The sequence below is a fragment of the Lagenorhynchus albirostris genome, chromosome 14, assembly GCF_949774975.1.
Source record: "Lagenorhynchus albirostris chromosome 14, mLagAlb1.1, whole genome shotgun sequence".
NCBI classification, from domain to species: domain Eukaryota; kingdom Metazoa; phylum Chordata; class Mammalia; order Artiodactyla; family Delphinidae; genus Lagenorhynchus; species Lagenorhynchus albirostris.
In genome coordinates, this window is record NC_083108.1 from 37,243,665 (window position 1) to 37,257,709 (window position 14,045).

Sequence of the window (14,045 nt, forward strand, 5' to 3'; positions counted from 1 at the left end):
CCAGGGAAAAGAATACTTAGTTCTAAGTATACCAGATCACAAGTAAGAGTTACATTCATCCATGTTCACTTTCTGTCCTCCTCTCCAATTTTCTGAAGTACCCATTATGTGAGAAAAGCTGAATGGGGAAAAAAAGAGAAACGTCCAGAACAGGCAAATCCATATAGAGAGAAAGTATATTAGTGGTTGCCAAAGATGGAGAAGGGACACAGGGAGCACTTGCTGATGGGTATGCGTTTTATGGGGGAGGCAATGAACATGATCTGGAAGTAGAAGGCTGTCTTTGCACACCTTTGGGAATATACTCAAAACCGTTGAATTCTATACTGCTAAAGGGTGATTTTTATTGTATGTGAATTATATCTCAATAAAGCTGTTACTAAAAAATTCAGGGTAGAAGTGATGATACTGTTCTGGTCAAAGTAATTACTGCCTAATTTACATAGGAGGTTCTAACTATATTAAACATAACAGGAGCCCGCCCCTGGTGGGGGAGTTGGACGGGAGGAGTGGGGGAGAGGAGAAACGAATAACTGAAGTCTCTCCAGTTTACAGCTTTAAATTTATTTATTTTGACGTGGATCTACTCGGCGCCAACTTGTTGGTGCTTCTCCCGCTCACCCCGGGCCAGGGCGTGTATTGACTTCAGTGTTGGCCTCGTGTTGTTGGTATTCACTATCCGATCCAGACAGGGAAGTGGTCAGTGTGTTTGTTGGGTGGGGTGGGAGGGTTGAGGGTGGAGAGGTACAAGTGGAAAAAGATGTACTGAAGGCCTGGAAATTTTCGCAGCAGGAAGTCAGGAGATTGACTCAGTCTTGCAGCGAGGCTCGGAGTAGACCAAGGTCGCAGGTGGAGGTCACACATGTTGAACCATGGGAGAAAGGAAGCAGGAAAACAGCTGGCCAAACAGGGATGTGCAGAGGGGTTCAAGGTGTTGGGACAGGAGGAATTGTTTCTACAGCTTTTTGCCTGTTATACAAATTATTTACTCTGAAGTTAACTCGCAAGCAAGTGATGGGTCTTATAACACACACAGACTCTCCATATATTAGAGCCCTTGGATTTATGTATATAAGGTACACACAGCCCCCTACAGATCTATGGGATTGGTTTGAATCCTTCCTTGATGATGAAGAGGACCTAGATGTGAAGGCTGGTGGAGGCTGCGTAATGACCATTGGAGAAATGCTACGGTCTTTTCTCACAAAACTGGAGTGGTTTTCCACTTTGTTTCCAAGAATTCCGGTTCCAGTTCAGAAGAATATCGATCAACAGATTAAAACCCGACCAAGAAAAATCAAGAAAGATGGAAAGGAAAGCGCTGAGGAAATAGACAGACATGTTGAACGCAGGCGTTCAAGGTCTCCAAGGAGATCACTGAGTCCACGGAGGTCCCCAAGAAGATCCAGAAGTAGAAGCCATCATCGGGAGGGCCATGGGTCTTCTAGTTTTGACCGAGAATTAGAAAGAGAGAAAGAACGCCAGCGACTAGAGCGTGAAGCCAAAGAAAGGGAAAAAGAAAGGCGAAGATCCCGAAGTATTGATCGGGGGCTAGAACGCAGGCATAGCAGGAGTAGGGAAAGACATAGAAGCCGTAGTCGAAGTCGTGATAGGAAAGGGGATAGAAGGGACAGGGATCGGGAAAGAGAGAAAGAAAATGAGAGAGGTAGAAGACGAGATCGTGACTATGATAAGGAAAGAGGTAATGACTGAGAAAAGGAGAGGTCAAGAGAACGGTCCAAGGAACGGAGAAGTAGGGGTGAGGTAGAAGAAAAGAAATATAAAGAAGACAAAGATGATAGGCGGCATAGAGATGACAAAAAAGATTCCAAGAAAGAGAAAAAAACATAGTAGAAGTAGAAGCAGAGAAAGAAAACATAGAAGTAGGAGTAGAAGTAGAAATGCAGGGAAACAAAGTAGAAGTAGGAGCAAAGAGATATCAAGTAAACATAAAAATGAAAGTAAACATAACAGGATTATGATTAGATTTTTGTCCTATTTGTTTGGTTTTGCATAATGTCAATTTAGTCAATATTTCATTAATAAAAGCATCATCAGGAAATTTTCTGCCCATATACCTCCCTACATGTTTTACAGTCTAGTATGAAGAACATAGCAACCTAACTTGGGGTACCCTCTCTCACAGCTCCTCAAACTTGCAAAGTGCTCAGGAAGAAGATACTAAACTGCACAGATCGGGTGTCTGGAAGACAGGGAGTTCTATCCAAGGGAGAGTTCTCTGTTCCTTATTTCTCACTGTGGTAATTTCTTCCCAAGGCTCATTCTTCTCTCAGATCATTTCTGAATCTCCCTAACACCTAATTATATATGCTGTTGTATAAAAATTACTGTCCAATAAGATTATTCCGTATAAATACTTTTATAACAGGTCATCATGATTAAGGGTGGGAATAGTATTTCTTAAATGTCAAAAATGGTGACTGGCTTCAGTGTTCTTCTTAACATTTTCATAACCATATCATTGCTTCTGGGCAGATTCCTATTCTAATAACTTTTGCCAATCCTGACTGAATAAATAACCAATTGCTTCATTATTCTCATTGTTAACCTTTAACAAAAACCAGAGATGGCTTGTAGAAGAGGAGCTGGTTCATAATGAAAGGATAGGTTACTAAGCTAAACAATACATTAAGTAGAAGAGCATGTTTAATACTCAGCATCTTAAAAACAACCACAACAATACAATGAACAGTGGTCTAGATAAGCTAATATGTTTTCAAAGCCAATCTATATCAGACCAGGTTGGTTTTACATCTCCATGCTTTTCCTCAGCAAGTTCAAAAAGACAGGAATGATTTGTGGCGGTCCCAAGAGCCTCTGCCAGCTATGATGTATATAAAAAGAATTTTTTATTCTAGCTGTTACCATAGGCAATAATGTCTGTAATAGGTGAACATATTAGCCTGGACACAGAATATGAATTTGTCTCGAAAAAGCCAGCACAATTATACAGTCTAAGAGTTAAATGTCAGCATTTGAAGACAAATTATAGGCAAATTCATTTAAACACATGCTATGTGGCAGAATATAAAAACAAGCAGTCCTATCTTTATCAATTTTTTATATCTGTATTGATTCACCAGATTTTGAAATGCCCTCCCCTTTCCTGTAAAATCCAAAATATATGTACATGCAAAACAGTAATTTTCCTTCCTCCTTAGCACAATGAGACTTCAACCCTCCATCTGGAGAGAGATATTTATGTTAGGAAAATGTACGTAAAATGCCTTCTTAACTGATTTGGGGGAGGGAGTACAGTGAGAAAGAAGACATATTTAACTCAAGCCTGGCCAACTGACAGAAAAGAATGCAACAGATGAAGGAAATTGAACCTAAGGGAAGGTGTGCACCAACCATGATGTGAACCTAGCATACTGCTGGTCTGCCCAACGACCATCAAGAACTGAGAGAAACTGCAGTCATCACAGCCTCATCAAAGAAAGCAAGCTTCGTAAGATAACAGAAATAAATATAAATTAATATTGAGCAACATCACATCAAAACCTAAACATATCAAATTAATTAGCTGAAATGGATGTTGGAAATGGTCATTTTGCAAAGCTTAAAGCCTTAACTCCAAAATGCATTATATAGAAAAATAAAACTAAAGATTGAAGCAGAATGAATAGGGAGATGAAAGAATAAAAACTGTGTGAGAAAAATCAGGGGTGGAAGTAGAAGGACCAGAAGACAATATACTAGTAGTATGCTGTCCAAGTGATTGTCTTAAACTGGAAGAATTCCTCTGGTGGAGCAGAGACCACTCCCATCACCCCATCTCACCCTTGCCTCAGGTATTTAGGATACTTGAATCTGGTAGTTTACTACATAAATCCTGATCTAATACAGAATGAAATGAAGAAAGGTCTCCATGAGAGGAGAAAAGGAAGAATAATCAATTTTTTTAAAACAACTCCATTTTGGGAACCGACTCCTCAGAAAAATGGCTGATTCCCATTCTGGGGTAGGGAAAGTACAAAATGAGCTTGAAATTCTTGTTATTTTAATGTAAGAAAGTGTTTAAAGACGAATAGATGAGGGCTTATCAAAAGGAATAGCAGCAACCCTGAAGGGGACTCAGCCAAATTTGGGACAATCTGAGCATCAAAAGGAATGACTCTAATTAATAGCAATTTAAATAAATAAAAATCTACCAGTTCAGAGTGATACTTCAAAAGAAGGGAAGAGTGAAAGTGGAAAAAATTGAAGTTCTTCTTTATAGAAAAATGCTAATTATTCAGAAGGAATGGTCAAATTTTAAAAATCACCACTTTGCAATCCCCAATGTAATAACTAATTCAGGTGAGGATCATTAATTGATATTAAAACGAGTACGTAAAAGGTTAATAAATAACATATTCATAAGGTGTCAAGATTAGTTATTTATAGCAAAGAAGAAAATGTACCTTTAAATGGTAAAATCTGGTAGTCATCACCTAAACAAAGTAAATTAATGTAGGATTACTAATAGTGAAAAAACCAGACATTATGTACCTCTTAATGTCTGAAGCAGGCAACATCACCTAAGAAATATTCTTGCCAAGAATGTTTTACCTGAATCAAACCAAATCTGTAAATCTAACTCCCACTGCACAGGAATTAAAAGAAATAAAGGAACAAATTATATTATACCACAAGGAAACAATCAGACAAATCCATAATGTTGGAGATTTTGCAAAGCACTTGACCTGAACTCTTCAAAAAGTAAAGTCATGGGGGAAAAAAGTGGGTAGGCCTATTTTAGATTAAGAAAGCAAAGACACAACCAAATGTAAGCCATGAATCAGACTGAATCCTGGCTCAGGAAGAGAAACAGCTATAAAAGACATTCTTGGGACAACTAGGGGAATTGGAATAGGGACTCAATACCAGTTGATATTATAGAATTACTGCTTATTGTCTTAGGTATCATAATGGGGCTTATAAAGATTCTTATGAATGTGAAGTACTTAGGGGTGACATATGACACCAGCCACTTTAAAGTAGTAAAAAAAATAAGCAAAATAAATTTTATATATGTAAATAAATAAATTTATTTACTTATATATTTATAATATAAATTAAACATAAATATGTATATAGATTTGTATATATATACACATATATGAGGAGGCAAAGCAAATAGAGCAAAATGTCAACAACTGTGGAATCTAGGTAGCAGGTATATGGTGGTTCATTGCATTATTCTGTCAACTTTTCTATATATTTGGAAACTGTCAAAATAAAAAATTGTAAAAATACTTCTTTTTGTTTGTGTTTTTTGTGTTTTCTTCTTCCTACTATTATTCAGTCACTTCTTGTCTTCCTACTCCCACCATAAGTTATCATGAAAGAAGCAGAAACCTAAACATCAGGTCAGACTCATAAGAGCTCTACAACTCCATTTATCTGTGGTCATTAAGTCAGGTGACTAACTCTCAGTATGGTCTAATGATACACTAACTGGAACCTGTCATTTGAGCGAAGAATAGGCACATCCATGGCAGCAAAAGGCCATATAAAAAAGGCCCATTAAGGTTTCTTCCAGTTATTTAACAAAGGTACTAAGGTAGAATGAGTAAAAGCACAGACTTAGGTGTCATCCAACACTCTTGGCTCAAATCTTAATTCTGGTACTTAGTAATGATATAACTTTGACAAGAAACTTCTCTGACACCCTCACCTGGGAATAATAATACCTACCTCACTTCACAGGGCAACTATGAATATGAATGAGCTAATAAAAGAAAAGAATTTAGTATAGGGCAGAGCACAAGCATACATTCAATAGACTTTTTACATCAAGGGAACAAGAGATAACAAGTGCTGGTGAGGATGTGGAGAAAAGGGAACCCTTGAAAACCACTGATGGGAATGTAAATTGGGGAAGCCTCTATGAAAAACAGTATAGAGGTTCCCCCCAAAATTAAAAATATGATCCAGCAATTCCACTTCTGGGTATATACCCGAAGGAAATGAAATCACTATCTTGAAGAGATATGTACACCCTCATGTTCATTGCAGCATTATTTGCAACCACCAGGACATGTAAACAACCTAAGTGTCTGTCAACAGATGAATGGATTAAAATGTTATACACAAACACACACACACATATACATATATACGATGCAATATTATTCAGTATTAAAAAAGAAGGAAGTCTTTCCATTTGTAACAACATGGATAAAAACTTGAGGGCATTATGCTAAGGGAAATAAATCAGACAGGGAAAGAAAAATACTGCATAATCTCACTTATATGTAGAATCTAAAGAGACTGAACTCATAGAACGGAGAGGAGACTGGTGGTTGCCAATGGCTCAGGAGGGTGGGGGAAATGGGTGAGCGTGGTCAAAGTATACAAACGTACAGTTTTAGGATGAATAAACTCTACGGAATGTAATGTACAACATGGTGACTACAATTAACAACACTGTATTGTATACTTGAAAGTTGCTAAGAAAATACATCTTAAATGTTCTCAACACACACACACATGTAATAGGTGTGTTAACTAATCTTATTGTGGTAATCATTTCACAATATATACATATTACACCTTAAACTTACATAATGTTATATGCCGAATACATCTAAATAAAGCTGAGATAAAAAAGACATCAAAGAGTTTACAGAAAGATTTAAATAAATAAGGATAACATGTTCTGGGAGAGACATTTAAACAAAGGGTACAATGAACTTTTTTAAATGGGGGTAAGTAGTCACTTTGACAACACTGAGAGGAAGTCAGAAAATGTTTCAGAGAAGATGTGACCCTAGAAATGAATTCTGGAAGAGGAGTTTACAGATGCACTGGGTAGGAAGGGAAGGGAGTACCCTTGGCTGAAAGGTCATCAGGGGCAAAGGCATGGAGAAATGAAACAGATTTGCACATTAAGGGAACTGCAAATAGGACAGTATGGATGGTCAACTGGTGGTGAGTAGGGAGAATGAGTGAAGAGGCTGCAGAGACAAACAGGGGCCAGATCTTGAATGTTACACTAAGTTGTTTGGATTTTATTTCTATATAACCCATTGATGTCTTACAACCTATTTGTATGCTGTAAAGATACCTTTGGTCAGAATGTGAAGGGTGGAGTGGAGAGCTTGAAGAGAGAATGAAAGCAACCAATTAGAAAATGGCTATAACAGTCTAAAGCTAGAGATGAGAGGGGTCTGAATTGAAGTAATAACGGTAGGAATTAGGAGGTGACTGAGTTGAAGAGGGAAATTTAAGACAATGTCAAGTTATAAATTGGGTAGCAAGATGTATGACCAGTTGTATGATGCACAGTTCCATTTACCAAGACAGGGAATGAAGAACAAAGAAGAGGTATGGGGGAAGGGGTGCAGCTTTAGACACACTGAGCTGGAGATGCTTGGGGAGCATTTAGTTGAGATGGCCAGTTGGGACATTTGAATCCCTAGGCCTGGAATTCAAAGAAGAGGTCTCATTAGAAACAGATTTGGGAGTTAATCACTTTGTAAGTGGTGGCTGAAGACACAAAAGTGTTTAACATTGTCTAGGAAAGTATTCAGTTTTGTTTTTTTGTTCATTCTTTCATTCATTCAACAAATAAGCACCGTTAGGCCAGGAATATTTGTCTGTTTTGTTTACTGCTGAATTCCTTAGCTTACATAATAGGAGCTCAATAAACACTGAATAATATTTACTGAGTACATTAACACCAGAGACTGTGCCAGGTGCTAGACATACAATGATGAACAAGACCAACACTGTCTCCTGCAGGGAGCTTACCTCCAGCAAGGAAGGCAGGTAATCAAGCACATACTTAAGATAACAAATGATGAAAGCAATAGCAAGAACATTGATGTAGTTCTATGCAAGCACTTCCTAAGGGGACCCAGATGATGGAGGAGCCAGGGAAAGCCTCTTGGAGAAAAAAATGTTCAAACTGAGAGAAGAGAAGAGGGCCAATGTAACAACATGTAAAGGGCAGGCAGAGAGGAGGAATCAATAGAAAGATGTAGTCAACTGTGCCCAGTGGTGCAGAGGCCACATTAGTTAAAAGATGACATTGAGGAGGCTACAGTGACCCTTGCCAGAACACAAGTTTGTTCACCATTTCCCCCACTGTTTGGCTAGATCCTGTTTTCCCATCAGAGAGAAGCTCCTGAACAGAAAGAGCTATTTTATTCAGGGTCCCTCAAGGTAAAGACAGCTGACCATGTGCCTCCCACTCTCACGCAGTCCATGAGTCATGAGGCTCTCAGGGGATCTAGAACTCAAAGAGCTTCACTAGGGCAGGTCCTCCTTTTACTCTGAACACCTACATACTACTTAATATATAAAGACAGCACATACTCAATATTCTGCTTCAAATGTTTTGCCTACCCCCAGTCCTACGCAATTCCTACTTATCCTTTCAAATTTAGCTGTATGTCAGCTCTTCCTCCTAACTTTGACCTCCATGCAGAATTAAGCACTTCATTATAGTAAACAGCATAGATAAAATTATTTGATTATGTTACTATCACCTGAAGTGGCCTGTGAGTTCCTGAAATCATAGTATATTAACCTTGATCTCTCTCTATCACAGCAGGCACTTTAAAAATGAGAAATGAATAAAGGAATAAAACTAAAGGAGCACCTACTGAATTTCATGTGAGGTTTGGATTTGGAATCAAAGCAAACCAAAGATAGGCTATGTGGTCTTTAGCCAAGAAGACACCTAAAAATACCAATTCATTAAAAATTTTAAATTGTTCTAACCTCACAGATTTTCCTCTCTTGAAGCAAATAAAGTTTCTGATCATGTTATATTTCTTACTGCACAATCATTTCCTTTTTTCCCTTTTCAACAAAAGAACATATTTTCTGAGATAAACAGTGAGGTCCAAATTATGTATCTAGTTTGGCACTCAATGACAATATGTGCAATTGAAAACAGATTACTGGTAAAAGAAAAACTGATACCAAGATGAACTGACTAGCAGAGCTAGACAAGAATTTCATATGAATGTTTATACTCTTTTATTAAGTTGTGATCTGTACGGGGGTACAAACCACTGATACAAGTCTGAAATTATCCATTTAATTAAAAGAGGAATTTATGGGAAATTTCCGGACAACAGTAACCTGTTGGGAAGGGAAACAAATCTCCAAATCAAACAGGGGAAAACTCAATGCTCTGGACACTTACAAAGGGAAGAAGAGGTAAATGCCTCACCCATTTTCTTCTGGACTCTACTCATTCTGTTTGAATAATAGCAACAAAACAAGAAGCCATGGAAAGATACCTAATTAGAATATATAACTAGCTGTATAAGAGTTTTCTAAGCCTTACGGTCTTTACCTTGTTTCTTGCAGAGTCACAGAACAACATGGGGCAGAAACAGACTTGGAACTAAGATGCTTTACATCATGTATTTCGCTCAGATCATTGAAGCCTGAGGTTTTCCAGGAAACCAGCTATACAATGGAGACACAATATTTATTTCTCCAACTTTAAAGGCAAGGACCCTTATTTAAAAGTTCATATGCAGATATCTTAAAAAGCAGGCTATCAATGTACCAGGTTGATTAGAATTTTGAATTCTTTATACTAGTTTCCTTTCCACATAACACTCTAAGGATATACATTTTTTCAAGCATTCATAGTAGATGTTAAAGACAAGGTTACAAAAACATTTCTAATGAAAGTCATGCATTTTATCTTGCTTCTAACCTGCCTAAAAATGTATCTTTTGCGTAAGGATCCCTGTTTCAGCTAGACCTGAAGTATTTTCTCCATTTGGAAGGCTGCTTTAAATCAATACAACCTTTTTTTTTAACATCTTTATTGGAATATAATGCTTTATATTGCTTTACAATATAAATATTGTATATAATGCTTTACAATGGTGTGTTAGTTTCTGATGCATAACAAAGTGAATCAGATATGCATATACATATATCCCCATATCTCCTTCCCCTTGCGTCTCCCTCCCACCCTCCCTATAGCACTCCTCTAGGTGGAGACAAAGCACCGAGCTGATCTCCCTGTGCTATGGGGCTGCTTCCCACTAGCTATCTATTTTACATTTGGTAGTGTATGTATGTCTATGCCACTCTCTCACTTAGTCCCAGCTTACCCTTCCCCCTCCCTGTGTCCTCAAGTCCATGATCTACGTCTACATCTTTATTTTTGTCCTGCCCCTAGGTTCTTCAGAACCATTTTGTCTTTTTTTTTAGATTCCATATATATGTGTTAGCATACGGTACTTGTTTTTCTCTTTCTGACTTACTTCACTCTGTATGACAGAGTCTAGGTCCATCCACCTCACTACAAATAACTCAATTTCGTTTCTTTTTATGGCTGAGTAATATTCCATTGTATACATGTGCCACATCTTCTTTATCCATTCATCTGTTGATAGACACTTAGGTTGCTTCCATGTCCTGGCTATTGTAAATAGAGCTGTAATGAACATCATGATACATGACTCTTTTTGAATTATGTTTTTTCTCAGGGTATATGCCCAGTAGTGAGATTACTGGGTCATATGGTAGTTCTATTTTTAGTTTTTTAAGGGACCTCCATACTGTTCTCCATAGTGGTTGTATCAACTTACATTCCCACCAAGAGTGCAAAAGGGTTCCCTTTTCTCCACACCCTCTCCAGCATTTATTGTTTCTAGATTTTTTTGATGACGGCCATTCTGACCAGTGTCAGGTGATACCTCATTGTGGTTTTGATTTGCGTTTCTCTAATGATTAGTGATGTTGAACATCCTTTCATTTGTTTGTTGGCCATCTGTATGTCTTCTTTGGAGAAATGTCTATTTACGTCTTCTGCCCATTTTTGGATTGGGTTGTTTGTTTTTTGGATATTGAGCTGCACGAGCTGCTTGTACATTTTGGAGATTAATCCTTTGTCAGTTGCTTCATTTGCAAATATTTTCTCCCATTCTGAGGGCTGTCTTTTCGTCTTCTTTATGGTTTTGTTTGCTGTGCAAAAGCTTTTAAGTTTCATTAGGTCCCATTTGTTTATTTTTGTTTTTATTTCCATTTGTCTAGGAGGTGGGTCAAAAAGGATCTTGCTGTGATTTATGTCATAGAGTGTTCTACCTATGTTTCCGTCTAAGAGTTTTATAGTGCCTGGCCTTCCATTTAGCTCTTTAATCCATTTTGAGTTTATTTTATTGTATGGTGTTAGGAGGTTTTCTAATTTCATTCTTTTACATGTAGCTGTGCAGTTTTCCCAGCACCACTTACTGAAGAGGGTGTCTTTTCTCCATTGTATATTCTTCCCTCCTTTATCAAAGATAAGGTAACCATATGTGTGTGGGTTTATCTCTGGGCTTTCATCCTGTTCCATTGATCTGTATTTCTGTTTTTGTGCCAGTACCATACTGTCTGGATTACTGTAGCTTTGTAGTATAGTCTGAAGTCAGGGAGCCTGATTCCTCCATCTCTGTTTTTCTTTCTCGAGATTGCTTTGGCTATTCAGGGTCTTTGGTGTTTCCATACAAATTGTGAAATTTTTTGTTCAAGTTCTGTGACAAATGCCAGTGGTAGTTTGATAGAGATTGCATTGAATCTGTAGATTGCTTTGGGTAGTAGAGTCATTTTCACAATGTTGATTATTCCAATCCAAGAACATGGTATATCTCTCCATCTGCTGGTATCACCTTTAATTTCTTTCATCACTGTCTTATAGTTTTCTGCATACAGGCCTTTTGTCTCCTTTGGTAGGTTATTCCTAGGTATTTTATTCTTTTTGTTGCAATGGTAAATGGGAATGTTTCCTTAATTTCTCCTTCAGATTTTTCATCATTAGTGTATAGGAATGCAAGAGATTTCTGTGCATTAATTTTGTATCCTGCAAATTTACCAAATTCATTGATTAGCTTTAGTAGTTTTCTGGTAGCGTTTTTAGGATTCTCTATGTATAGTATCATGTCATCTACAAACAGTGAGAGCTTTACTTCTTCTTTTTCGATTTGGATTCCTTTTATTTCTTTTTCTTCTATGATTTCTGTGGCTAAAATTTCCAAGATTATGTTGAATAATAGTGGTGAGAGGAGGAAACTGTGTCTTTTTCCTGAGATTAGTGGAAATGGTTTCAGTTTTTCACCATTGAGAATGATGTTGGCTGTGGGCTTGTCATATATGGCCTTTATTATGTTGAGGTAAGTTCCCTCTATGTCTACTTTCTGGAAGGTTTTTATCATAAATCGGTGTTGAATTTTGTCAAAAGCTTTTTCTGCATCTATTGAGATGATCATATAGTCTTTATTCTTCAATTTGTTAATATGGTGTATCACACTGACTGATTTGCGTATATTGAAGAATCCTTGCATTCCTGGGATACACACCACTTGATCATGGTGTGTTTTCCTTTTAATGTGCTGTTGGATTCTATTTGCTAGTATTTTGTTGAGGATTTTTGCATCTATGTTCATCAGTGATATTGGCCTGTAGTTTTCTTTTTTTGTGATGTCTTTGTCTGGTTTTGGTATCAGGGTGATAGTGGCCTTGTAGAATGAGTTTGGGAGTGTTCATCCCTCTGCTATATTTTGAAAGAGTTTGAGAAGGATAGGTGTTAGCTCTTCTCTAAATATTTGATAGAATTTGCCTGTGAAGCCATCTGGTCCTGGGCTTTTGTTTGTTGGAAGATTTTTAATCAGAGTTTCAAGTTCAGTGCTTGTGATTGGTCTGTTTATATTTCTATTTCTTCCTGGTTCAGTCTCGGAAGGTTGTGCTTTTCTAAGAATTTGTCCATTTCTTCCAGGTTGTCCATTTTATTGGCATATGGTTGCTTGTAATAATCTTTCATGATCCTTTGTATTGCTGCAGTGTCAGTTGTTACTTCTCCTTTTTCATTTCTAATTCTATTGATTTGAGTCTTCTCCCTTTTTTTCTTGATGAGTCTGGCTAATGATTAATACAACCTTTTTTGAGTTACAGGAGCTAGCCTAGAATTGTAGAAGAAAAGGCTGTTATCACACCCCTCCCCTCGTCAGAAGCTACTTTATAAGGCAAACTGCAGTAACAACGATTAACAGTTGAAAATTTCAAATTTCAATAGGGGTAAATTCCTGACAACACAGACCACTGAAAATGGTATGCACACTAAGCTCTCTAGACTGTGAAAGGCCAATAAGTGAAGTTATGTGTATAATGCTTTGTGAAGCAGGGCTAAACATACCAAGCCAGGGCCTACTATCTCCAGCCATGAGGAACAGGGTAAAAGCACCTTAGAAAGAAGTCATCTCATTCTGCTCCCTACCTTCAAGAAGAAGAGTCTTGTTCTTGTCATTAAATTAAAACCCTTCATCAACTATCAATATCAATATATACAACACCTCTCTCTCTTCATACACCTCTATTTGTGTACTTAAAGTATTTATGCTGCTGTGTAAGATCATCCATTTCTGAGTGGAAATGTAAAATGAGTGTAAGAGGTCCCTTAATCTTCTCTTTTCCAAACTAAATAATCCAGAGGAATTACGCTTCCCTCATATAGTTCATCTTCCAGCCCTTATCAGTTTTGTGCTTGTCATCTCTTCCTTCTTCAGTTCCTCATTAGAGTTCTTTTATAAGAGTCAGACCACCATCGCCTACTAAACAATTAAATGTTTATCACCAGGAATAGGTACCTGCATTAGAATATCTGAATACGGCTCAGTATAACCTCTACTTGGGGGTGGGGTACTTCTAAGTGCTTTAAATAAATTATATTTAACCCTCATCAAAAGAAAAAAACATAAAGTACTATTATTACTCTCACTTTACAAATAAATTTGCAGCACAAATAAATTTGCAGCACAGAATGGCTAAACACTTATGCAAGGTTAGTTACTCTGCCAGTGAGCTGGGATTTGGAGTATAGTATACACAGGTATCACCTGTGAATCTTGTTAGAAAGCAGACACTGATTCAGTAGATCTGAGGTAGGGCCTAAGGTTCTACATTTCTAACAAGCTTCTGAGGGATGCTGATTGCTGGTCCAGGGACCACACTTTCAGTGTGCATATCACCTCCCAGAACCCTCCCTACTCCATATCAGTGGGAGGAGGCCCATCCTCCTTCCTTAC

The 14,045-nt window shown here is 37.6% G+C and overlaps 2 protein-coding genes across 3 annotated transcripts in view; one reads left to right on the forward strand and one right to left on the reverse strand.

The window, feature by feature from the left end:
* The window catches only part of KIAA1328 (KIAA1328 ortholog), a 396,831-nt gene that overhangs the window by 263,839 nt on the left and 118,947 nt on the right, over window positions 1-14,045 (reverse strand). The gene's annotated exons all lie outside the window — the stretch shown is intronic.
* Window positions 863-1,965, forward strand: LOC132503848 (pre-mRNA-splicing factor 38B-like). The gene has a single exon (XM_060120680.1). It carries the CDS (start codon window positions 913-915, stop codon window positions 1,711-1,713), a length of 801 nt encoding a protein of 266 aa, XP_059976663.1. The 5' UTR covers window positions 863-912; the 3' UTR covers window positions 1,714-1,965.